At 44.6% G+C, this 26,502-nt stretch overlaps 2 protein-coding genes across 5 annotated transcripts; both read right to left on the bottom strand.

Moving 5' to 3' along the window:
- Positions 1 to 935: 935 nt before the first annotated feature.
- SYF2 (SYF2 pre-mRNA splicing factor) lies at positions 936 to 10,769 on the bottom strand. The gene is made up of 7 exons (NM_001280375.1): positions 10,730 to 10,769; positions 10,390 to 10,497; positions 7,274 to 7,399; positions 6,394 to 6,511; positions 5,718 to 5,808; positions 3,266 to 3,364; positions 936 to 1,680 (listed from the first exon to the last, which is right to left on the bottom strand). Exons 1-7 carry the CDS (start codon positions 10,751 to 10,753, stop codon positions 1,515 to 1,517), a joined length of 732 nt encoding a protein of 243 aa, NP_001267304.1. The 5' UTR covers positions 10,754 to 10,769; the 3' UTR covers positions 936 to 1,514.
- A 9,764-nt stretch (positions 10,770 to 20,533) lies between these two features.
- Positions 20,534 to 26,177, bottom strand: RSRP1 (arginine and serine rich protein 1). 4 transcript variants are annotated; one of them, XR_010157838.1, is made up of 6 exons: positions 25,607 to 25,820; positions 24,739 to 25,330; positions 23,449 to 23,600; positions 22,753 to 22,797; positions 21,837 to 22,523; positions 20,534 to 20,989 (listed from the first exon to the last, which is right to left on the bottom strand). XR_010157838.1 is itself a non-coding variant. In NM_001251891.1 (5 exon segments), coding segments are annotated over 4 exon segments (879 nt in total). In that variant the 5' UTR covers positions 25,265 to 25,330; positions 25,607 to 25,788; the 3' UTR covers positions 20,536 to 20,872.
- Positions 26,178 to 26,502: the final 325 nt, after the last annotated feature.

The raw sequence follows: 26,502 nt of genomic DNA, 5'->3' as shown, positions 1-26,502 counted from the left end.
TGTTATGTCCTTTTTCACGTTGCAGGTGGGTATGAAAAAAAAAAAAAGAAATGCCAGGAGAGGAAACAAAGGGAGAACAGAAATTTTTTCTAAAGTGCTACTAATTTAAAAAGAGAATAATTAATCACCAGTGGCATCATATGTTATGTTGTCTTTAAACACTAAAGTTGAAGTATTTGAATTTTTTTTCGAGACAGAGTCTTGCTCTGTTACCCAGTCTGGAGTATAGTGGCGTGATCTCGGCTTAGTGCAACCTCTGCCTCCCAGGTTCAAGCAATTCTCCTGCCTCAGCCTCCCAAAGTGCAGGGATTACAGGCACCCACCACCACGCCCAGCTAATTTTTGTATTTTTAGTAGAGATGGGACTTCACCATGTTGATCACACTGGTCTCAAACTCCTGATCTTAAATGATCTACCTGCCTCAGCCTCCCAAAGTGCTGGGATTACAGGCGTTGAGCCACCACACCCGGCCAATATTTGAAATTTTCTGAGCTTCAGATTTCTTTGAATTTAAAATATCCCAATTAGATATTTAGCATTTAATTCAACATAGAGAAAAAATAACAACCTTTCCCTCTGGAGTTTTATAAAAATAAATCTATTGCAGTGATAATAGTATTGTGGTCATTTAAGTCTTTATCTTTCAGAGATACATACTAAAATATTTATAGATGAAATTATATATCTAGTATATGCATCAAAATAAGAGTCATGAAGAAAGTAAATGGAAATAAAGATGAAGCAGGACTGGCCATGAGTTGATGATTGTTGAACAGGGTACTGGGTATATGGGACTCACCAAGGGTATTGGGTGTATGGAATTTCCCATAATAAAATGTTCTTTCAGTGTTTGTAGAATGGAAGCATGTATGTATATAAGCAAATGTATATATACAAATGTTTGTTTTAAATGATAGACTAAAAATGTTAGAAATTCTAATCCCAAGCATTTATTGCTTTTTAAAAAGGGAACTGTACATGATCAGATCATGGAAGGATAGCTCCACTCCTCCCTGACCTTGGTCACAGGCCGCCATGAGGAGGGACTGCTCCAGTCCTCCAGTGGCCACTGCCATCTTCCTCATCACTGTCCTTAGCTTTGGAGTCCACAACTCCAAGTGGCCCGAGTCTAGACTCTATCAAATTCCACACTGATAGCAACAATGACTGCATCTGATGTGTGTGCTGGCAATCTTAAGCCCAAAATGCTTCAAAGATTAAACAGCCATATACATTTAAAATACATAGAAAAATAATATAATTAGAATGTATACAAAGTAGATTACAAAACAACTTCACTACAAGAAATACATCTTATATCCAAGCACAAAAATGTGGAAATATACATGAAAGGATATACGTTTAAGAAACCACATTTTTATTTCTAAATGCTGAGTGAGAAGGCATAGACTACTAAATTCTGGATTACTGATAAAATTTCAAAAAGAACTTGATTTTGCTAGCAGAAATTTTTACCCCATTCTCAAGCTTCTATAAACAGTTCTTGAAGGGATTAGACAGCTGTTCCTCTTTCCAAATTCTGTTTAATTTCAGCTGTGTATTTCCCATAGAATCTTTCAGCTTTCTTGTTGAATTTGGCATTCCTTTCATTAATGTAGTCGATATCTGCATCATCATTATAAGGACGTCTCCGGCTATATTTGTCTCGTTTTTCAATCCTGGGGAAAGAAGAAAATTTACAAAATTCAAAATCGCCTTCTCTTTTATCTTAATAAAACACGACCAAACAGGAATATAATCTACGTTTAGAATAGCACATGTTGTGAGGGCTAGAGGAAGCCAGGACAGTTTTCATCAAGTTAAAGTTGAAACTGAATTAATGGCACAACTCAGAATAGGAACTGTGAAATCCAGTAAATACAAATTCATCTTCAGAATGCTAGAGCAATGACTCATTGTTGGGAACTTGACTGTACTGAAGAACCACTTAAAAGAAGATAACTATTGGCTGGGCATGGCGGCTGCAATCCCATGCCTGTAATCCCACTACTTTTGGAGGACAAGGCCTCCCAAAAGGTCCTCTGGGAGGATCACTTGAGCCCAGGAGTTCCAGACCAGGGCCTGGACAACATAGGGAGACTCCATCACTATAAAAAAAATTTTTTTGAATACATTTTCTAAAAAAGAAGATAACTATAACAATATTAAATAGGCCAGGCACAGTGGCTCATGCCTGTAACCCCAGCACTTTGGGAGGCCAAGGCAGGTAGATTACCTGAGGCCAGGAGTTTGAGACCAGCCTGGTCAACATGGCGAAACCCCGTCTCTACTAAAAATACAAAAATTAGCCAGGAGTGGTGGTGCACGCCTGTGGTCCCATTTACTCAGGAGGGTGAGGCAAGAGAATCACTTGAAACTGGGAGGCAGAGGTTGTGGTGAGCCAAGATCGTGACACTGCGCTCCAGCCTGGGCAACAGAGTGAGACTCCGTCTCAAAAAAAAAAAAATTATATTAAATAATAACCACAGCTAATACTGAGCGCATAATATGTGCCAGACACTTTTTTTTTTTTCCTGAGATAGGGTCTCGCTCTGTCGCCCAAGCTGGAGTGCGGTGATGCAATCACAGTTCACTGCACCCTCCACTTCTTGGACTCAAGTGATCCTCCTGACTGGGTCTCCCAAGTGGCTAGGACTACAGGCACGTACCACCATGCCCAGCTAATTCCTGTATATTTTTTGTGGAGAAAGGGTTTTGCCATGTTGCCCAGGCTGTTCTCAAAGTCCTGGGCTCAAGCAATCCTTCTGCCTCAGCCTCCCAAAGTGCTAGGATTATAAGCAGGAGTCTCCACGCCCAGCCCAGACACTATTCTTAATACTTTTCATGTATTAACTCCTAAAATATATTTTCATTCTGCTCTACTTAATAGTCGCCCCTATCAGTATTAAGAAACACAAACCTAAGCGAGGAACATTTACTACAACATTCTTGCTTCTTCAAATCAAACAGGGGAGTGGTTAAAGTAAAATCCTTAAAGAAGGATCATTTTTTTTAGACCTTTCCCCTTCAATATTAACAATTCAGTTTCATCAACATTCTTCATCTCCATTCCAAATCAGATACATTCAACCCATACTTGCTATCCATCCCCAAACCACTATAGACAGGTCAAAAATTAGCAAGTATAACTGTACAATTTCTATCTTTTGAATTCATTCTAAGCACGTCAGATATAGGTGCATATTCTAAATGCATTTTGTCATGAAGTATTTACAACGTCAAGCTGCTCTACTGAATACTTACTGTTTTTCCAGATCTATGACCATCCTGTCAATTTCCTCTGTGGAAGGCACATGTGTTCCATGAAGAAGACTATTGGATGTTGGGAAAAACTCTTCTCCACTGAAAAGGCAGCAAAATGAACTTACAGTAACACTATAAATGCTCCATTTTCAAATTTCAAACTAAAGTACCATACATGATAAGAAAGTATACACATATATTTACTGTGAGATCCTACTTTAATATTTTTTTAAAAAAAACATACAGGCTGGGTGCAGTGGCTCACGTCTGTAATCCCAGCACTTTGGGAGGCCAAGGCAGGCAGATCGTTTGAGGTCAGGAGTTCAAGACCAGCCTGGCCAACATGGCAAAACCCAGTAGAGACTGAAAATATAAAAATTAGCCGGGCGTGGTGAAACACACCTGTAGTCCCAGCTACTTGGGAGGCTGAGGCAGGAGCAGCACTTGAACCCGGGAGGTGGAGGCTGCAGTGAGCCAAGATCACCCCACTGTGCTCCAGCTTGGGCGACAAAGTAAGACTCCGTCTCAAAAAAAAAAAAATTTTTTTAATTAAAAGAATTAAAATAGGACCATATGGAGGCCAGGGGCAGTGGCTCACGCCTGCAATCCCAGCACTTTGGGAGGCTGAGGCAGGCGGATCACAAGGTCAGGAGTTTGAGACCAGCCTGGCCAACATGGTGAAACCCCATCTCTACTAAAAATACAAAAATTAGTTTGGCGTGGTGGCAGATGCCTGTAATCCCAGCTACTTGGGAGGCTGAGGCAGGAGAATTGCTTGAACCCGGGAGGCGGAGGATGCAGTGAGCCGAGATCACGCCACTGCATTCTAGCCCAGGCGACAGTGCAAGACTGTCTCAAAAAAAAAAAAAAAAAATAGGGCCGTGTGCAGTGGCTCACGCCAATAATCCCAGCACTTTGGGAGGCCAAGGGGGGCACATCACCTGAGGTCAGGAGTTCAAGACCAGCCTGGCCAACATGGTGAAACCCCGTCTCTACTAAAAATACAAAAAAATTAGCCAGGCGTGGTGGCGGGCACCTGTAGTCCCAGCTACTCGGCAGAAGAATCACTTGAACCCAGGAGGCGGAGGCTGCAGTGAGTCAAGATCGCACCACTGCACTCCAGCCTGGGCGACAGAGCGAGATTCTATCTCAAAAAAAATAAAAAATAAAAATAAAAAATAAAAAATTACAGAATTGAAAGGAACCTAAGACATCATCTATGCCAACACCTTCACTGTACAGATCAAACAGCCAACAGGCAGACAGGCTCCAGGACTTATCGGAGGTCACAAAGTGCTAGGAACAGAGCTGGGATTAGAGCTCCATCCTGAGGATATTTCCTTTTCCACTAAAACAAGCTGCCAAACTACAGCAGCCCACCACCTGTTTATGAAAAGAGGCTTCATTTATGAATTCTCTGCAGCTGCTTTTGCACTGCAGCAGCACAGCTGAATAGCTGTGACAGAGACTGTATGGCCCACAAAGCTAAAATATTTACTATCTGGTCCTTCACAGAAAAAGTTCACCAACCCCAGCACTAAAGCATTCTGCCTCCTAAAATAATATCTAAGTAACTACGACAATCAGGGTGTTAACCAATCAACAACCAGTCTTAGAATGCCCAGTTAAGAACAAAACAAAAAACAGGTGATTAATTTAATTGCTGTGAAGTAAGCGATAAACAGTGCTGTCAAAACAGAGACTAGGCCTGGCACAGTGGCTCACACCTGTAATCTCAACCATGTGGGAGGCCAAGGATGGAGGATCACTTGAGGCCAGGAGTTTGAGACAGCCTGAGCAACACAGTGAGACCCCGTCTCTACAAAAAAATTAATTAGCCAGGAATCATGGCACATGCCTGTAATCCTAGCTACTGGGGAGGCTGATGTGGGAGGATCCCTTGAGGCCACAAGTTTGAGGTTACAGTGAGTTATGACAGTGTCAATGCACTCCAGCTTAAGCAACAGAGTGAGACACTGTCTCTTAAAAAAAAAAAACAAGGAAGGGCCGGGCGCAGTAGCTCACGCCTGTAATCCCAGCACTTTGGGAGGCTGAGGTGGACGGATCACTTGAGGTCAGGAGTTCAAGACCAGCCTGGCCAACGTGGTGAAACCCCATCTCAGCTAAAACTACAAAAATTAGTTGGGCGTGGTGGCGGGCGCCTGTAATCCCAGCTACTCAGGAGGCTGAGGCAGAAGAATTGCTTGAACCCAGGTGGCGGAGATTGCAGTGAGCTGAGACCACACCATTCACTGCACTCCAGCCTGGGTGAGAAAGCAAGACTCCATCTCAAAGGAAAAAAATATCCAGAAAAAACAGAGACCATCCTTAGACAACTATTAATAACCCATACCTTAGCATTAAAGCATGTTTCTATTTATGTACATGTATACACACACACACACACACACACAAATACATCCACATCACCTCAGGTTGAAAAAGGACTTACTGTTTTTCTCTCAGTCTCTCATATGTTTCCATGTCAGGTTTGATCTGCTTGGTCAACCGATGATACTGGCGTAACTGGGCAGCAGCATAATCTAAAAATATAAAATGAGAATCAGCGATAATATATTTCCTTGTTTGGACCTTCCTATTGAGAGAAAAATCTAAATTATGACAGGTGAGTATCTTTTATCCAAAATGCTTGGAATCGGAAGTGTTTCTGCTTTTTTTCAGATTTTTGAATATCTTTATTGTACTTAAATTCAAAATCTGAAATGCTCCAATCAGCATTTCCTTTGAGCATCATAGCACCATGTTGGCATTCAAACAGTTTTGGATTTTGCAACATTTTGGATTTCAGATTTTCATACTAGGGATACTCAATCTGTGTGAAGTAATATATGCCCATAACACTATTCTAAGCATAGCTTCTATCCTGAAGATGCTGACAAACAGACTTTGATAAATTTTATCATCAAGTATTTAAAAACCTAGCTAACTGAAGTACAGCCTTTTTTTTTAACTTCTCTCCTAAGAGACATATTTGTACTTTTCTTGGTCTTAAGCCTCATCAAGAATATCCCATGAAGCACAAGAGGCACATCCTTTCTTGAAACCAGAAACAATGAAGGAAATGACTAACAGCCCAGTCAGTAAGGTTCAATAAAGGTCAATCTGACCTGAAAATCCCAGATCAGGGTTTTTCCTCTTCTTTTTCCTCTCCCATCTTTCTGCATCTTCTGCACTGATCTCCAGCAACTTCACTTTCTCATAGTCTTCTCCTCTTGCTGCACATTCCTAAAAAGAAGAAAAAAGCTGACACCTACAATTATGATACATGCAATAATTTGATCTACTTTACATCAAGAAAGATCCAATAAATATCAACCAATACTTTAATAGTATTTTTTTAGTTGGAGTTTCACTCACTCTGTCACCCAGGCTGGAGTGCAGTGGCACAATCTCAGCTCACTGCAACCTCCACCTCCCAGGTTCAAGGGATTCTCATGTCTCAGCCTCCCAAGTAGCTGGGACTACAAGCACATGCCACCATGCCCGGCTAATTTTTGTATTTTTAGTAGAGATGGGGTTTCACCATGTTGGCCAGGCTGGTCTCAAATTCCTGACCTCAAATGATCTGCCAGTCTCGGCCTCCCAAAAGTGCTGGGATTACAGGCATGAGCCACTGCACCCGGCCACTTTAATAGCATTTAAAGGAAATTTGGGAATATACTATGGTATATAAGTGAGCACATGATACTTATTGAGTGTTTATCAGGTGTCAGACCTTGTTTTAAATGTTTTACATGCATTAACTCACTTAATTCATAATGAACTCAAATAATTATTGTTACAGTCCCTGTTTTATTGATGAGAAAACAGAGGTACAGAGAAGTTAAATAAACTCACCCAACGTGTTGCAGTCGGTACTGAGCAGAGCCAGAATTTCAATTCTGGCAGCTTGGCCTAAGAGCCAGTGTATACAACCACCATGTTGTAGTGTCTTGATACAACAGAATGATTGACTAAATCACTTATGAAGATAGAATAGTTCCTAACCTTTTTCTTTTCTTCTTCCTGTAGTTCCCACTCCAAACGAGCTTTTTTGGCTTCCCAATTTGCAGGTAATTTTAGTCTTTTATCTTCTTCCACAACTTCCTGGTGATTTAATTTACGAGCTTCATTCTAAAACCATAACACAAGAAGTCTGTCAGCTAAAACATGAAAATAAATCCAGATACATCTTGCCTGAGGAGGGTCAGGCAGGACATATTAATAAGCTGACCCCATTTTATCCTAAAAGCAATAGAGAGCCATCATAGGATTTTACGCCAGGGAATAGCCTAATAGGGTCTACGTTTTTATGCAGTCAAGAAAAATGTGTTGAGTTGCACTGGTTTGCTGTTCCAGAGCCCTGGAGGTTAAAATCAGCTTTGCCTCTATTGAGTTGTGTGGTCCCTTTTTATTGGATCAGAATAAGGTTTTGCAGTATTGGAGACCATACTATAGTGGCACTTAAGTAGACTTTATTTGGCATTACTATTAAATTGGCCAGGCGCAGTGGCTCACGCCTGTAATCCTAGCACTTTGGGAGGCTGACGCAGGTGGATCACCTGAGGTCAGAAGTTCAAGACCAGGCTGGCCAACATGGCGAAACCCCATCTCTACTAAAAATACAAAAATTAGCCGGGCATGGTGGTGCGCACCTGTAATCCTAGCTACTCGGGAGGCTGAGGCAGGAGATTCACTTGAACCCAGGAGGCGGAGGTTGCAGTCAGCCGAGATTGCACTACTGCACTACAGCCTGGGTGACAGAGCGAGACTCCATCTCAAAAAAAAAAAAAAAAAAAATTATGTCACATGATGTGAAAGACACTCTAATTCTTTTTTTTTTTGAGACAGAGTCTCACTCTGTCACCCAAGCTGGAGTACAGTGGAGCCATCTCAGCTCATTTCAACTTTCGCCTCCGGGGTTCAAACAATTCTCATGCCTCAGCCTCCCGAGTAGCTGGGGTTACAAGCGTGTGCCACAATGCCTGGCTTATTTTTTTGTATTTTTGGTAGAAACGCGGTTTTGCAGTTTGGCCAGGCTGGTCTCAAACTCCTGGCCTCAAGTGATCTGCCCGCCTCGACCTCCCAAAGTGCTGGGATTACAGGCATGTGCCACCACACCAGGCCTCAATTATCTTTTAATCCTAATTCAAGAAAAAAGCCTCAATTTGGGTTAGAGGATTTAAAACCTATCTTAATGCCTCTAATGCTTTCCAAGTTCCCCTCCTTTTAAATATTTTCACAGTTTGCATTGACAAATGAAAAATGAAAGGAATTTTCCATCTGAAGTACCACTGAAGAGTCTTTTTTTTTTTTTTTTGGAGCTGGGGTAGCAGGGAGAAGAGTCTATTTTTAAATAAATTTAATTGCATAAAGCAAAATGAGTGTATCGTCTTAAGGAAAACTTGAGTTAGACATTCCTTAGGTCATAAGCTGGTGGCAGTTTGTCCAGGAAGCCCCGCCTCCTAATTTCCAGACATGTGTTCCTTACACAATCACTCTAAATATTTAAGCATGTCTTTTTAATTGTTTATTAGATTAACTTTCCCTCGGCAAAGAGAGATACTCCTCCCAACTACCATCCCTAGTATATTCTTGGCCCTGGAAGAGCCCTGCAATTAAAGACACCAAGAACACACCTATGGTCAACAAAGTTGAGTCTGTTGCACAGAAGAGAGCAAACCACAGGGAACCGTGGGCATTTGAGTGACAGGGTGTTAGGAAGGGCTTGTTCCAGGATTTGGGTTTGTATCAGGTGACTGAGGGGAGGGTTAAGGATGTGGATTGGGTACTGTCAGAAAGCAGGGGCTTTCTACAATTAGGTACCTTAGATTTTTTTTTTTTTTTTTTTTTTTGAGACAGAGTCTCGCTCTGTCGCCCAGGCTGGAGTGCAGTGGTGTGATCTCGACTCACTGCAAGCTCTGACTCTCGGGCTCACGCCATTCTCCTGCCTCAGCCTCCCGTGTAGCTGGGACTACAGGCGCCCACCAGCACGCCCGGCTAATTTTTTCTATTTTTAGTAGAGACGGGGTTTCACCGTGTTAGCCAGGATGGTCTTGATCTCCTGACCTTGTGATCTGCCCTTCTCGGCCTCCCAAAGTGCTGGGATTACAGGCGTGAGCCACCGCGCCCAGCCCAGTATTTTACATTTTTATATAGGAGGCAGAAGTAACAGAGTGAGACTAATGCTGTATTTGTTAGTCACTGATGTTAGCCAGAAGAAAGAAATATGTGGTCATTCTTGTGATTTGAAAAGTCTTCTTTGTTTTGTCTTACTACAACAGTCAGAGTGATTTTGGGGTTTTGTGAAACCATGGCCTAGCTGTCAGGTCACTCCACGGTGAAACAGGGGCTGCTTTTCTCTTTCTCTGCTCCAACTGCAGCAAGCTATTTGCTGGACTCTTATCCCTAATACAAATTCTCTTTCTTTGAATTTGTTCCCTTTGCTTGGATATCTCTTTCTCTAACTCCTTTAGTTGTCTGGCTTTCAAACAGTAGTTTAGGTGTCACCTACTACATGAGGCACCCCCTGGAGACCCACAAACTGCATTCCTCTCTCCTCCTCTGCACTTCCAGGGCACTTAAACATCCGATTCCCTATCAACTGGCTGAACTACCACACTGTAGACTTTCAAAAGTTTGCCACTTTTTTTTATTTTTATTCTTTTCCCCCAGAAGTCCTAAAAACAGATGATTATTTTCTTTTCACTCAAACAGATTCTGACAGAAGATTATTATTTTTTAAAGTGAACCAGGTCTCTTACTGACACTAGACAAGTTTCTTCCTGTCTCTAGCTCTACATATTTCCCTAGGTAAAATGAAGAATTTGTTAGAATCACGGAGCAGGGAGGTTGTTAGTAATGGAGACTCCCAAACCTAACCCAGATACATTAAATTGGATGTGGGTGGGAGGGGGGCTGGAGTGAACAGTTATATTTTCAAATGTTCTCAGAATGATCCCAATGTGCTGCCAGGGTTGAGTACCACCGAACAGAGCTTTCCTCTCAGATGATCCTGCTCTGTTGGTCTGTCAGATGCAGTGGTGTGGCTTCCTCGTCCCCTCTACAAAAGCGCACAGGCTTGGCCAGGTGACGGATCTGAGCCGGCCTCCAAGACTACTCACCCGCATCAGGTGCAGCTCCCGGAATTTGCGCAGTCTCTGTTCGCGCTTCTGAGCGGCCAGCTCCGCCGCCGCAGCGAGGGACCCCTCTTCCGCGCTGTCCACCAGCACCTGCGGCAAGGAGAACTGGCTTCAGGCAGAGCCGGCTCAGCTTCTCCCAGGACTGCCCAGGCCGAGTCCCCGCCGGTCCCCACAGACTGGGCCTAGGGCCTCCACCGCGGACTTGACCCCACAGTGTCTGAGCCTCCCTGAAGCGAAACTAGACTTCGCCTCCACCTCTCTCCAGGCCGCTCCCCGGAACCCTCACCAACAAAACCCCCGGTGTACGGTCGGTCGAACTCACCTCGGATGCAGCGATAGCCGCCATCACAACCTTTCTCTCTTCCCACTTCCGGCAACAAGATAAAGCACTTCCGTCAACCTTCAGACAACCGGGGCGATGCGTAAGAATGGGCTACCATAAGCCCCGCCCCTTCCGGGAGGTCTCCGGAAGTTGGGACCCTTTTAGCTTTGAAATATTTTGGATTGCGTAGAGTCTTGCGCAGCCGCGAAAAGTAGCGTGGGCCAAGACAGCGGGAGGTAAGTCGCCAAGAAAAGGGTTGGGAAGAGCTCAGAATCGGACGGCTAGGAAGAAATGACCCAAAGGAGCCTGATAGAAAGCCCCCTATTCTGCACGCTGTTCCTGGAAACCGCCTTTGCAAAGACAGTGAGAGAAATCTAACATGGCTCACTCCATCTTGCTTCTAGCCTCTCAGGCCGGCTGTCTTCGCTCATTCCTGGGCATAAACCAAGCTAACCATGGGAGAATTTATAGTTTAACTTTTAAGCAAGGATTATCATAGTCCCTTCCTTAAACAGGGCTCCTCCTTGTTTGGGGGCTGAAACTGCCTTTATAAAACTAATGAAAGACCGGGAGGTTGGGATTATGAGGGGAGAATTCTGCTAAAATGTAGTAAACGATAACCAGCCATTGTTTCGGAGGACATCGGATATGTAACTTCCCCAATTATTCCTGTAGATAACGTTATCGTAGCACCTAAGATTGGTCTTTTGAGGCATTTTTCAGACTTTCGCATTTCTGGCAACTAACTGACCCCACCCAGACTCGTGACCCATGACCCAACCGCTTCTTCTGCCCCACTCCTCCCCCAAGAGGCGGACTCAGCTGTTGAGGAGTGTAGTCCACACCCCTGTGATTGCATCTCCAACCAATCAGCAGCACCCATTCCCTAGTGCCCTGCCCACACCAAACTATGAAATACCCTAACCTCTGAGCTGACCCTTCAGGAAAACTTACTTGAGTGGTAACCCTTCTTCCCTGAGGCCAGCCTCAGGTTAATACAACTCTATACTGCAGTAGCACTTTTCAGTGAATTGGTTTTGTCTGCAGTAAGCAGGAAGAACCTGTACTGCCATTCATTCCCATAAGTGGAAAGTTCTTTCCATTTAGAGCTTAAGGTGTTGTCACTTTCTCCAAGAAGCAGGTCTTGCCCTTGGCCCGGTGTGGTGGTTCATGGCTGCAATCCCAGCACATTGCGGGGCGGAGGCGGGAGGATTGCTTGAGCCCAGGAGTTCAAGACCAGCCTGGACAACAAAGTGAGAATCAGTTTCTAAATTAAAAAATAAAAATAATTTTTTTTTGTTTTTTTGTTTTGAGACAGAGTCTTGCACTATCACCCAGGCTGGAGTGCAGTGGCACCGATCTTGGCTTACTGCAACCTCCGCCTCCCGGGTTCAGACGATTCTCCTGCCTCAGCTTCCCGAGTAGCTGGGATTACGGGTGCCCGCCACCATGCCCAGCTAATTTTTGTATTTTTAGTAGAGATAGGGTTTCACCATGTTGGCCAGGCTGGTCTCGAACTCCTGACCTCATGATCTGCCCACCTCAGCCTCCCAAAGTGCTGGGATTACAGGCATGAGCCACTGTGCCTGGCCATAAAAATAAATTTTTAAAAATAGAAGCAGGTCTTCCCTGACTACCCTGTCTCACTTTTAGTACTGTAATTTGACACTATTTTAATTCTCTCCAATTGCATAAGTTTTATTTTTGTCTGTTGATTTTCCATTTTTCTCATCAGCGTTATTACTGGAGAACAGCAGGGTCCACCCATCTTGTTTACTCTTACATGCTCAGCGGAGAGGCAATGCCAGAATTACTAACAGTGCTAAAGTTACTAAGATAATTCAGTAAGGTGCTGGATATAAGAGGAATATATGAAAATTATCTTTTTCTGCACTAACAACTACTAGTTAGATACAGAAATGAAAAAGTAGGCCAGGTGCAGTGGCTCACGCCTGTAATCCCAATACTTTGGGAGGCCAAGGCGGGCAGATCACGAGGTCAGGAGATCAAGACCATCCTGGCTAACACGGTGAAACCCCATCTCTACTAAAAATACAAAAAATTAGCCAGGCGTGGTGGCGAGCGCTTGTAGTCCCAGCTACTCTGGAGGCTGAGGCAGGAGAATGGCGGGAATCCGGCAAGCAGAGCTTGCAGTGAGCCGAGATTGTGCCACTGCACTCCAGCCTGGGCAACAGAGCGAGACTCTGTCTCAAAAAACCAAAAAAAAAAAGAAAAGTAATCCCTAAAATGAAAAGATATCTAGGTACAAAATTTAAATGGTAACATAAAAATAAAAGATAATTTGAAGTAAATTAAATCTGAATAAATGGTGGATAACCTATTTTCTGGTTGGAAGACTTAATATTATAAAAACAATATCACAAAGGAGTATCTCAAATGAGTTTATAAATGTCATGTTATTCCCATCAGAACCTCAGTGGGTCATTGTTTTTGTTTTTTGGAACTGGAAAATAATGTGGCAAAAATCTTTAAAGTTCAGTAACACATTGTGTTGATGAGACCGAAGAAAAATGAATCCTACACATACTGCTGGTAGGACTAAAAATTGATTGAACCCCTAGGGAAGACAATTTGGCAATATCTGTAAAAATTAAGGCATTTACTCTTTGACTCAGCTATCATAATTCTGGGAATTTATGTTACAGATACAATTACACATTGAAAGGAAAATAAATCTTGGGGCCCCAAAATCACTAAGCCAAAGGGAAAAGTCAAGCTGGAACTGCTTAGGGCAAACCTACCTCCCATTCTATACCTGAAAAAGCCACTAAGATAAAAAAGCTACCTACCTTCCTCACAGGGAATGTCCTTGTGGACAAAGGACAGACAGAGGCAGGCGGATCACCTGAGGTCAGGAATTCAAGACCAGCCTGGCCTACACGGTGAAACCCGTCTGTACTAAAAATACAAAAATTAGCCGGGCGTGGTGGTGCGCAGCTGTATTCCCAGCTACTAAGGAGGCTGAGGCGGGAGAACTGCTAGAACCTGGAAGGCAGAGGTTGCAGTGAGCCAAGATCGCTCCACTGCACTCCAGCCTGGGCGACAAAGGGAGACTCCATCTCAAAAAAAAAAAAAAAGCCATCATCTGTTTTGGGGATGTAATAAGATATATGTACTTCTGAACCATTTAAGTATTTCGGCCAGGCGCCTTGGCTCACACATGTAATCCCAGCACTTTGTGAGGCCGAGGCAGGCGGATCACCTGAGGTCAGGAGTTCGAGGCCAGCCTGGTCAATATGGCAAAACCCCGTCTCTACAAAAAATAAAAAAATAAAAAAATTTAGCCTGGCGTGGTGGCGGGCACCTGTAATTCCAGCTACTCTGGAGGCTGAGGCAGGAGAATTGCTTGAACCGGGGAGGTGGAGGTTGCAGTAAGCCGAGATCACGCCATTGCACTCCAGCCTGGGCAACAAGAGTGAAACTCCGTCTCAAAAAATAAATAAAAAATAAGTATGTCAATTCTAAAATTAAAAAAAATTTAAAAGTTTGTATGGAAAAACTAAGAATAGTCAACAGTATTTCTGAATAAAAAATAGAATCGCGGCTGGGCGCAGTGGTTCACGCCTGTAATCCCAGCACTTTGGGAGGCCAAGGCGGGTGGATCACGAGGTCAGGAGATCAAGACTATCCTGGCTAACATGGTGAAACCTTGTCTCTACTAAAAAATTAGCCGGGCGTGGTGGCGGGCGCCTGTAGTCCCAGCTACTCAGGAGGCTGAGGCAGGAGAATGGCGTGAACCCGGGAGGCGGAGCTTGCAGTGAGCCCAGATTGTGCCACTGCACTCCTAGGAGACACAGTGAGATTCCGTCTCAAAAAAAACAAAACAAAACACAATTACATGTGGTTTTGTGCCTCTTGGATTTCTCAGGAAATCCAATAGTTATTGGGGAAGAGTAGTGCTTATATCCTTCTTATTTTAGTGTTATTAAGAATCCTGGCTGGCACGGTGGCTCAAGCCTATAATCCCAGCACTTTGGGAGGCCAAGGCAGGAGAATCCTTTGAGCCCAGGAGTCCAAGACCAGCCCTGGCAACATAGCGAGACCTCATCTCTACAAAATAAAAAAATAGCCAAGCATGGTAGCCTGCCCCGGTAGTCCCAACTACTCGAGAGGCTGAGGTGAGAGGATTGCTTGAGCCTGGGAGGTTAAGGCTGCAGTGAGCCCTGATCGCACCACTGCACTTCAGCCTGGGTGACAGAGCGAGACCCTGTCTTGAAAAAAAAAAAAAATCCTATTCCTGCCAGTAAAATTGGGCTCTATATTACCAATTTGTTTATATTGCAAATTAAAATCTGCAAATCTGGACTTAAAAAAATTGAAATGTTTGTAATTAACTAAAGAAGTTTCTGGAAGTGATAAGCAGTATAGAAAGGAAAGATGTGGTAAAAATTGCTCAACTGATTTTGTAAGGATTTATTAAGAGTATTCACAGGATTTTCCATGTTGCTTTTCTGTGCAATATGATAATTTGTGTGATTTTTAAAAACTGGGCTGGGTACAGTGTCTCACGCCTGTAATCCCAGCACTTTGGGAGGCCGAGGTGGGTGATTTGCCTGAGCTCAGGAGTTTCACACCAGCCTGGTCAACACAGTGAAACCCCGTCTCTACTAAAAATACAAAAAATTAGCCAGGCGTGACTGCGTGTGCCTGTAGTCCCAGCTACTCGGGAGGGTGAGGCAGGACAATCACTTGAATCCAGAAGGCGGAGGTTGCAGTGAGCTCAGATGGCGCCACTGCACTCCAGCCAGGGCGACACAGCGAGAGTCCGGCTCAAAATAAAAATAAAAAAAAAGTTATGAACTGTATCATTTCTCTATTGTGGCATAACAAATCACCCCAAAACTTGGTACCTTAGCACAAATATTATTTTATTATTATCTCTCATAGGTCTGAGAATTGGTGTGGTTCTCACACAGGGTCTCTCATGCAGTTGCAGTCAGATTAGGGGCTGGGGCTGGAATCATTGTAAAGGTTTCCTCACTCAGAAGTCTTGTGGTTGATGTTGGCTGTAGGCCTGAACGCCCACAGCTGGCCTCTCCATTGGCCTGGACTTCCTCAAAGCATGGGGGCTGGGTTTTAAGAACAAGTATCCCAAGAGAACTAGGTGGAATCTGTTTCACTTTTTATGACTTAGTCTCAGAATTGACAGTGTCACTCCCTCCATAGTCACAGATTCAAGGATTCCCTAATCCTTGAATCCTACTTCTAGATAGAAGGAGTGCCAATGTCACATTGTAAGACTAGCACATAGGATGGAAGATCTTCCAGCATCTAGAAAAATTCAATTAGACACATCACTTGTTCTGTTCTTTGTTAATAAATATGTATAAATATAATTTGAACAGACTTCTTATAAGACTCCGATTTTTTAATTGTTGCCATGTCCTGTTGAAAAAAAATTTGTGCTACATATTTTCTGTCTGCCCTGTTAGAACTACTCTCCATTGGTCTCCATGTTCTGTGTCCCTGAGTGCTAGCCTGAATGGACTGCATCAGTAAACTCTCTTGCCCTCTACCTTCTTGGGTCCTGCCAATGCATAGTACCTACATAAGATCAGAGGTTTGGAAGAAATGAGGTCAAGGTATTTATTCCCTGGCTGGATTATGGATTTGGTATATTTCCGTAGTCACCGCTTCTGTCTGAAGACTATCTTCTATCCCTCCTGTCTCAGCCTCCCGAGTAGCTGGGACTACAGGCACCTGCCAACATGCCCGGCTAATTTTTGTATTTTTAGTAGAGACAGTTTCACCTTGTTGATCAGGCTGGTCTCAAACACCTGACCTCAGGTGATCCACCCGCCTCGGTCTCCTAAAGTCTTGGGATTACAGGCGTGAGCCACCGCGCCCGGCCTAGCCCTATACTTTCTGGATTCCCATTGCTGCTCCCTTCTTTTGCCTCTTTTGGGATAGTAGTAGTGATGGATCCCCCTATTGCTAGCCCTGGTATGCTTCACTCTTGGGTTGGTTTTTCTTACCCAGTCTACAACTTTGTAAACAGTCCCTTTATTAAGCTCTCCTTAATTACTTAGCATATGTAAGCCTAGTAACATAACTTTCAAAACCTGTAATTCTGATAAGTGATCTTACTGAAAATAATTTTATAATTGACTTTATTTTTAAAAGACAGGGTCTCATTATGTTATTTAGGCTGGTTTTGAAATCCCAGCCTCAAGTGATCCTCCATCCTCAGACTCTTCCTCTGAGTAGCTGGGATTACAGGCATGAGCCACCATGCCTGGTTTATAATTGACATTTTTGTATTCTTAAAGAATGTAAATACCTGTAATATTGCTTTATCAAATCATCTATAACATAGAGAAAATTCCTGTTACTCTGCTATATTTGCTTTTTTTTTTTTTTTTTTTTTTTTGAGACAAGGTCTTGCTCTGTTGGCTAGGCTGGAGGGCAGTGGCGCAATCTTGGCTCACTGCAACCTCTGCCTCCTAGAGGATACTCCCATCTCAGCCTCCCGAGTAGCTGCGACTACAGGCACCTGCAACTATGTCCAGCTAATACTTCAATTTTGAGGGGGTGGCAGGGTCAGAGGTAGGGGACGGGGTCTTGCTCTGTTGTCCAGGCTGGTCTTGAACTCCTGGGCTTAGGTAATCCTCCCACCTCAGCCTCCCAAAGTGCTGGGATTACAGGAGTAAGCCACAGTGCCTGGCCAAATATTTGCTATTTTAATAGAGGTTAAGAAATGTCTCATTTAAATTAACTACATTAGGCCGGGTTCAGTGGCTCATGCCTGTAATCCCAGCACTTTGTAAGGCCTAGGCGGGCGGATCACTTGAGGTCAGGAATTCCAGGCCAGTCTGACCAACGTGGTGAAACCCGTCTCTACTAAAAATACAAAATTTAGCCGGGCTTGGTGGCGGGCGCCTGTAATTCTAGCTACTCGGGAGGCTGAGACAGGAGAATCACTTGAACCCAAGCGGCAGAGGTTGCCGTGAGCTGAGATCGCGCCACTGCACTCCAACCTGGGCGACAGAGCGAGATCCGTTCAAAATTTGGGGTTCAGAAAAACCCCAAATTAACTACATTAAACAAGCAACTCCACACTTATGTAATTACATTTATGTAAGTGCTGCAAAGAAGAAAATGTAAAAATGTATGAAGAGCTGTAACGGGAAACTGACTTAAAAGTGGTGAGCTGGCTTCCCTAAAGAAAGGCATTTAAGGAAATCTGAGGACGGAGGGGGATACGTCTGCCTTCAGGTTTTTGTTTTTGAGATAAGGTCTCACTGTCACCCAGGCTGAGATCATAGCTCACTGCGTCCTCGCGTCTCCAGCACTGGTCCAGGTTTCTCCACCCAATGCGCCTGCGCACAGGCCTAGCCCAATCGGACGCAGCCCAGGACTGCCAGGGGCGGGGATTGCCTAGGTCCCCCAGGAAGGGCCGGGTTACGTCCGGAAAAGTGAGGCCCGGGGTTCCAGTTAATTGTTACCCGAAGTGGAGGGAAGCGTTGCCAGGGGAGGGCGGAGACTGTGGCTGACAAGATGGGTGGCAGGCCCTTCCCTGGGGGTATCGAGGTAGGGACGTTTGTGGCTACGTCTGTCCTAGAGAAGGAGGCGATGGCAGGGGAGAGGGAGGCGCAGACACTGGGACTGGGTCGCTAGCCGAGGGCCTCGGAGGCCAAGCCACCCCGTCTGAAGACGCTTCTCTTCACGGAGCCCAGAAGCGCGAACGGAGACCGCGCAAATCCCGGGCGCTGCGCCGGAAACGGATAGTCTCGGACTTCGGCTCAGACCTGCCGCCTGGCCAGGTCCGTGCGCGTTTGTAGTTTGTAAAGAAATGTTCTAATGTGTATATTTCCACGTTTATCTGTTGGGTTGTCTTCTGTTTGTGTTTAATGTGAAGCCTAGAGTTGACCTTGGGAGCTTCAGAGGCAGGGCGCTAATTTTTCTTGCAAGCTATGTAGGTAGTGAAAGGAAGGCGACAATGACTACAGGAAATTCACCCTAGTCCCTCTTCTTCCCCAGAAGTGGTCACAATTACAGGGGCTTTCCTGTTCCATGCTCTATTGCGTAGCCCAGGTGCATTTATGGGAACAAAACCATGGAGATAGAGACTCATCTCTAATAACATTCTGTAAAATGCCATCCTTCAAAAACCAAATATCCTTGTAAGAAAGTTAAAACATTTGGTCAAACTATTATTTTAGGCCAGGCACAGTGGCTCACGCCTATAATGCCTACACTTTGGGGGCGCCGAAGCAGGACTGCTTGAAGCCAGAAGTTCAAGACCAGCCTAGGGTAACAGAAATCCCACTCATCTTTACCCCCAAAAAATTAGCCAAGTGCGGTGGCATAAGCCTGTATGGTAGAGGCTGTGGCAGGATTCCCTGGAGTTCAAGGTTGCAGCAAGCTGTGACTGTTTGCACTACAGCCTGGGTGATGGAGCAAGAAACCCCTTCTCTAAAAAATAGTCTATAAAAATCAGTCTTACTTAGACCAGCTGTCTAGATTCTCTAGTTCATAAAGTGTAATACCCACTTAAAATTTTATGTGCTTAAGGGTCAGGCGCGGTGGCTCACGCCTGTAATCCCAGCACTTTCGGAGGCCGAGGCTGGTGGATCACCTGAAGTCGGGAGTTCCAGACCAGCCTGACCAACATGGACAAACCCCATCTCTACTAAAAATACAAGCTTGTAATCCCAGCTACTCGGGAGGCTGAGGCAGGATAATCGCTTGAACCCAGGTGGTGGAGGTTGCGATGAGCCAGGATTGTGCCATTGCACTGCAGCCTGGGCAACAAGAGCAAAACTCCGTCTCAAAAAAAAAAAAAAAAAAATCATGTGCTTCATATTCTTCCCAGCCGGGTGCAGTGGCTCACACCTGTAACCCCAGCACTTCGGGAGGCTGAGCAGGGTGGATCACCGGAGGTCAGGAGTTCTAGACCAGCCGGGCCAAGATGGCAAAACTCCGTCTCCACTAAAAATACAAAAATTAGCTGGGTATGGGGGCACATGCCTGTAGTCCCAGCTACTCAGGAGGCTGAGGCAGGAGAATCGCTTGAACCCGGGAGGTGGAAGTTGCGGTGAGTGGAGACTGTGCCACTGCACTCCAGCCTGGGTAAGACAGAGAGACTCGGTCTCCAAAAAAAAATCCTTCCCAGTTACAGTAGCACCAATAAATTTCAAATTAAGAGTTTATTTAGAATACTTTGGCCGGGTGCAGTGGCTCACACCTGTAATCCCAGCTCTTTGGTAGGCCAAGGCGGGCGGATCACAAGGTCAGGAGATAGAGACCATCCTAACACGGTGAAACCCCATCTCTACTAAAAATACAAAAAAATTAGCCAAGCGTGGTGGCAGGCGCCCGTAGTCCCAGCTACTCAGGAGGCTGAGGCAGGAGAATGGCGTGAACCCAGGTGGAGCTTGCAGTGAGCCCAGATCGCACCACTGCACTCCGTCTCAAAAAAAGTTTATTTAGAATACTTTTGAAAGCATAATAATTTTAACTATACCTCAGATTTTACAGCTTAATGAGGCATTCTATTCCTCCTCTTTCTGGCTTAGTTTCTTGCCTTGAAGCCCAGTATTCCATAAATTTTTTAGGGCAATTTTTCAAGTTGAAGTATTGACCTCAATTGGGAATATTGTTAAAATTCAGTTTCTAATTCAGCAGGTCTAGGGTAGGGACTTGAGATTCAGCATTTCTCAAAATCCCAGGTAGGGCCAGTCAGCCTTGGACTTGGGATTAACAGGGCTTTAATCAACACACACCTCCTTATATCTCTACATTAAATAAAGATCCATTAGGTTATATATATACAATAAAGACTGTAAGAATGAAAACAAATTTATTAAATATACAAAACAGGAATACAGTTCAATTACTGTGTCTAAAAAATTTCATTTTTACATAACCAAGACAATATTTACAACTATATACAAAAGACTCCCACCTGTGCATAACCTTTGGTCCATCTGTGCTATCTCTCATATCTGCAAGAGAAACCTAAAATGTTAATATTTGAGTGTTAAGTATTTACATCTTTTTGTGTTGGTTTTTAAATGCACAAGTACCCCTGAATGGCTCAAAGGGATGGGATAATGCTAGAAACACTAACTTGCAATAAAGTGCAGTTTTCATGCAAACTTAGCCATCAGTTTTCTTCTTTTAGATAGGTATCCACAGTCCATATGGACTTTTTTTCTGATCTATTTTTGGTGATCTTGAAGATGCCTCTTCTGTGGCAGCTTTAGCTGATTTTTGTATTGGCTTTGCTACAGAATTCTGTAAAAGAACAAATTCAGTCAGCTTCCCAAACATACATTGTACACTTTTTTCACACAAAAAAGTACATTAAATAATCCCATGTATGAGCCTTAGAGATATTATCAATTGCTGGGCGTGCTGGCTCACGCCTGTAATCCCAGCACTTTGGGAGGCTGACAAGGGCGGATCACGAGGTCAGATGTAGACCATCCTGGCCAACATGGTGAAACCCTGTCTCCTAAAAATACAAAAATTAGCCGGGCGTGGTGGCATGCGCCAGTAGTCTCAGCTACTCGGAAGGCTGAGGCAGGAGAATCGCTTGAACCCAGGAGGCAAGCAGAGGCTGCAGTGAGCCAAGATTGCACCACTACACTCCAGCCTGGGCGACAGAGCAAGACTCTGTCTCAAAAAAAAAAAAAAAAAGGATTATCAACCAAACACATGGTGTGAACGTTAATTGTAGCTTGATTCAAAAAGTGAAGTGAAGATACTGGGGCAGCAGGGAGACACTGGACATACACAAGATACACAAGGTATAATGATTTTGAGGCTTCGTTTTTGAAACTCTTATTTTTAAAACATTGTGATTAAGGAGTATTCTAAAGATTTCCCTTTAAAATATTTCAATAAAAAAGGGGGGACACTTAAAAGAATGGCAAAATATCGGAACTAATGTGAATGTTATATATATTATGAACCCATTATAATGGCCACTTATAAAAGTGGCTCAAAAACAAATGATTTTAATTCTATTTAAAAAGTGTGTCAGTAGGCCCCCAACTATCACCACAAAGATAAAAACACAAAGATGCAAAAATACATCCTAAATCCAATTTTTGAGTGTTCAATGCCTGGATGTACTTACATTAGAGCTAAAAGCTATGCTTCTTTGCTGGGTAGGTTTTTCATTGGGATTTCGAGTTCCATCTTCTGTTACCTTTTCCGACAGCTAGACAGGTTAAGAAAAAGTGTAATTTTAAAACACATACCCTTGGTTTCTAAATCCTATATTTAAAAATAGCCTAATTGTATACAAAATTTAGTTGTCGACACAAAAATCAACTTGGATCTAACAGCCTAAGTAACAGAACTATTGAGTTTTCCCCTTAACAAAACTGATTTAATATTAGGCTTAAGACACTCTTCCCATAATTATTTTACTTCCCTGCTGGCAAATTTAAACTAATTTTTTAATCAGTTTTCTCAGGTTGAATCAAGTTAACTTTTGAAAAGTAAAGCCACATCAGAAAATACGTTTTAAGAAACTAAGGCATTTGCCAGTTAGGCACCTAATTGTCTGAACGAAGACCTTGTCTACTAATACTGAGCAAACCCACATCTGGGCCCAATTACACAGATTCATTTAGATACAGCATCTTTTTTTTTTTTTTTTTTTTTTAAGCCCCCGAGACGCGAGTCTTGCTCTGTCACCCAGGCTGGAGTGAAAAGTACAGTGCAATTTGCTAATGCACATCCTGCACATTTCTGGAGTATTATAATAAACTTATCTGCAAGTGAAGCAGGCCTCCTCTTCTGTAATCTCTCAAAACATCTGGAATATATTGCACATATTATGAAAGGGACATCTTTTTCACAGATGCCCCACCGTTACAACGTGTACCTTTGCTTAGTTTAAAAATTGACTTTAATACTTTATGCAAATAGTACCTGTCCCAAATTCTAGCATGCACATGGATCTACCAACAAAAAAACTAAGTTTTCAGTGTGTAAACATAAACTTCAAATTAAACCTCTGATGCTTTAGCCCATGTATCAATTACCAACAGATTATCTTCATCAATGTCTGCAGACCACATTCATGATTTCTATAAGACAGAAATAGAGCAGATAAACTATACTGTATATGCTGAGTACAGAATTTGTGGGAACATAATGCTGCAAATGAAAGCTACAAACACTCTGTAAATCGCTTAGAAAAACTAGTAATAGAAATCACCAAAGTACCAGCTAATAACGGTGTTATAAGAGTACAGTGTTAACTGAAAATGAAAAAAATAAATGTATTTTTTGAGACAGGGGCTCGCTCTGCTGCCCAGGCTAGAGTGCAATGGTGCCATCTTGGCTCACTGCAACCTTAGCATCCTAGGCTCAAAGATCCTCCTGCCTCAGCCTCCCAAACAGCTGGGACTACAGGCATGCACCACCATGCCTGGCTAATTTTTGTATTTTTTGTAAACACGCGGTTTTGCCACATTGCCCAGGCTAGTCTTGAACTCCTGGACTCAAGCCATCTGCCTCATTACAGGCATGAGGCACCATGCACGGCCAAATAAAGCTCATTAATCTCCCATTTTCATGGGTATGACATTGCCTATCTTCAGATTTGCTACTTTGAATTTAGCACATTACATACATCTCTAGACTTCCCAAAAAGTATAATCTAAGATATAAGTGGCTAATCAGATTTGACAGTTGGCTTTCTGAAAGTTTTGTTCCGACAAACCTAGAATACTTACTTCAGGCTTTGCACCATTACTTGATACACCTATTCCACGGCTTGTTTCTTTGGCTAAAGCAACAGTTCTGAGACTAGCTGGCAAGTCAATGTTGGTTGTTCCTAAAGCTTTCGCTGCATTGGTTTTTGCTATTTCTAACAGCTCCATTCGATCTAAAAAAAAAAAAGAGAGAGACTTTAAAATACTCATTAATCTGGTAGTTATTTCCCAAGAGAACTCAGAATTACACAATAAATATGTTATTTTGTGGTATTAAATATATTAAGTCACTTGTTTTATAATAGATAAACTAAGGTTGCCCTTGAACACTAGTAGCTGTGCTCGTCCACTTTATACTTGTTTTTCTTCCCCCTTACTAAATGCAGATAGAAAGTACCACAGTGTTTGAGAGACTGTAAACCCCAAGTGTGCGCGAGGGTTCCATATGCGTCCTGGCACCAATCCCCCGAGTGAACAGAGGGACAACTGTGTAACTTTATTCACTGAAAATTCTATTCTCCAGCTCATTTCTTGCTGAAAAGAATAAAATTCTTAAATTATCTCAACAATTAGTTTTCAGTTTTCTTAAGGCCTGAGCGTCCTATTATTTTGTCTTTTTGTTGTACTTAATTTTCTCTAGCTAATAGTGATATTATTTTGCTTTCTCTTCAAAGATGTATTTCTGAAAACCAGGGTTTTCTGCTATAGATTCTTTATATAATTATCACAACCACTGAACCAATACTGATACACTACTAAAGTGTATTTCCACCACCACCCCCGGCTAATTTTTGTACTTTTACTAGACAGTGAGCTATGTTGGCCAGGCTGGTATGGAACGCCTGGCCTCAAGTGACCCACCCGCCTACGCCTCCCAAAGTGCTGGGATTACAGACGTGAGCCACCGCGCCCGGCCTCCTAGGTCATTTAGGATGCTCGACAATCCAATTTTATTCAGTAATAATGTCAACTAAAAGAAGGCGTGTTTTGATATTGTTCTTCCCAATCACGTTAACTTAGAACCTTTAACTTAATCATAACATTTAAAAGGCTCCACCCACTAAGAACAGTCAGCCAATAGGAAAAAAGTTCCCTACATCCTGAGCCATTTAACATCCAGTTGACCTTTAACCCTAAAGAGAATGCTGTCCACTTAAATACAGGTAATGTCCTCCCTCTTTCCTCCAACAAAAAAGATTTCGGGCACTAAAGGAACTAATATTGAAACTACACAGCAACGTTGGTTCCCTAGCCTACTCATATACTGTCGCCATACATTACCACAAATGGAAAGGTAAATGACCCACCCACCTTTTTCACTTAAGCGAAAGGGGGTTCTGCTCCGCGACCTCGTCCTGGATCTGTCCCTCCATCTGCTGTGCTGCTCCGGGTACACTGTGCGACCAAAGCCGTAGTAGCGCTGCCCCCGCGCGATCGCGTACGCCCTGCCGCAGTACGACCTTCCCCGAGAGCGCGACCTGCTACGGGACCGGGACCGGGACCGGTACCGCGAAGGAGACCGGTAGTATCTCCTGGAGAACCCGTAGCGCCTCTCTCGGTAACGGCGGCTGCGGGATCGCGACCGGCTCCGCGAGTATGACCGCGAGTAGCGCCTGTACTTCCGCTGGTGGCGCCTTCGGGAACGGGACTTTGACCTGCTCCTCCGACTCCTGGACGAAAACCGGCTCGAGACGCGGGAATGGGACCGAGAGCTTCTGGAAAAAGAGCGGCTCCTAGACCGCGACGAGCGCCGGCTGGACCCGACCGACCGCGAAGTCGAGGGCGAATCCTTCTCCTGCGGCGAGCCCGGCCACATGTCGTTCACGTAGTTGGACATCTTCACCTGCGGCTTTAGCCTGCGCTTTCTCCGGAAAGGATCCCGCAAGCCTCAACTCAGGACTTCCTAAAAAACCGAGAGAAAAACAAGTCGAGTCGCGGAAGCCGGCGCCTGGCCACCCGGAAGCCACAGTCGGGGAACCTCCGGGAGGCGGAGCCACGGCGCGGGCGGCGACCGCCGCGACAGGAACCGAGCCCTAGAAACCCCGCTCGGCGCCCTGAGGCCGCAGCCTTGAAGCAAAACGCTGCGTTCCCCAAACGCGGGGCCCGGCACGTTTCCCGTCCCTCACTCCAGAGAGACCACTGCGGTGGTCCTGAGAGACCCCGTCAGCAGAAAACTTACCGCAGGCCGTCGACGCCTCCCTCACGACTGAGAGAAAGGCCCAACAGACGCCTTCCTTTCGAAACGTAAGACGAAGTGGGGCTTTACGTCCCTGCTTTCGAACGGCGAATTCCAAAACCTCCCCCTCCGACGTCCGGATGCGCACTGAGGGACTACGTTAGCAGACGCGTCAAAAGTACCAGAAGCTGGCCCCCCCCAGCGCATGCGCAGAGATGTTCCGTGGTGGGCGTGGCTCTCCTCTTGCCCAACCACCGCCCTGCCTCCTCCCTCCCCAAGCCGCGCCCTGTGCCTCGCGCTCTTGCCTCCAGGGGGCGGTGCTTGATACATCAGGGTGTCCCGTTGCCCTTGGCTTCCCCCCCGATCTGAGATAATTGCGGGACCGACCCAGTCACCAGAAAACTTCGAAGATGGGACGGCCCCGCGTGGGGCTACACCAGGCTCTGGCCTCACTGCACGGGCGGGGCTTGACGTCAGTGCCGGGCGGGGAGTAGGGCCGGGAGGGGAGCGGCTGCAGGCTGGAGAGGGCTCGCAGCCGGGCTCGGAGCTGGGGCCGTCTGACGGGCTGGTGCCCACAGGGTCGTTGCCGCCACCCACCGGCAAGTCGCAGACCCGGCCTGAGCCTCCCTGGACCCTTTCTGGCCTCTTCCTCCTGTCCTAGGTACCGCGGCGCCAGGAGAAGGCGACCGCGTCCACACCCCGCCATGACAGAGGAGGGACCGCACCCTCCCCCGGAACACCCCAAGATCCCTGGAAATGCAGTATTAACGTAGAAAAGATGTTTTACTTCCATGTTTTGGCTAGGAAGGTAATAAGGTCGAAACAAAATAAAAAGACTCAAAACTGACCTTTAATCTGGGGATAATAATGAAGTCTGCGATATCTCTTCCAAAAACTGT

This window comes from Pan troglodytes, chromosome 1 (assembly GCF_028858775.2).
Source record: "Pan troglodytes isolate AG18354 chromosome 1, NHGRI_mPanTro3-v2.0_pri, whole genome shotgun sequence".
Classification (NCBI taxonomy): Eukaryota; Metazoa; Chordata; class Mammalia; order Primates; family Hominidae; genus Pan; species Pan troglodytes.
The sequence above is the reverse complement of the archived record's forward strand: the minus strand, read 5'-3'. Positions and strand labels throughout refer to the sequence as shown.

Coding starts and splice junctions, on each gene's coding strand:
- SYF2 (NM_001280375.1), bottom strand. CDS start 10,753: ATGGCGGCTATCGCTGCATCCGAG. Junction 6,512..7,273: donor AGGAAGAAGAAAAGAAAAAG/GTTAGGAACTAT, acceptor TCTTCTTTTTAG/GAATGTGCAGCAAGAGGAGA. Junction 1,681..3,265: donor GTCATAGATCTGGAAAAACA/GTAAGTATTCAG, acceptor TTCTTTCCCCAG/GATTGAAAAACGAGACAAAT.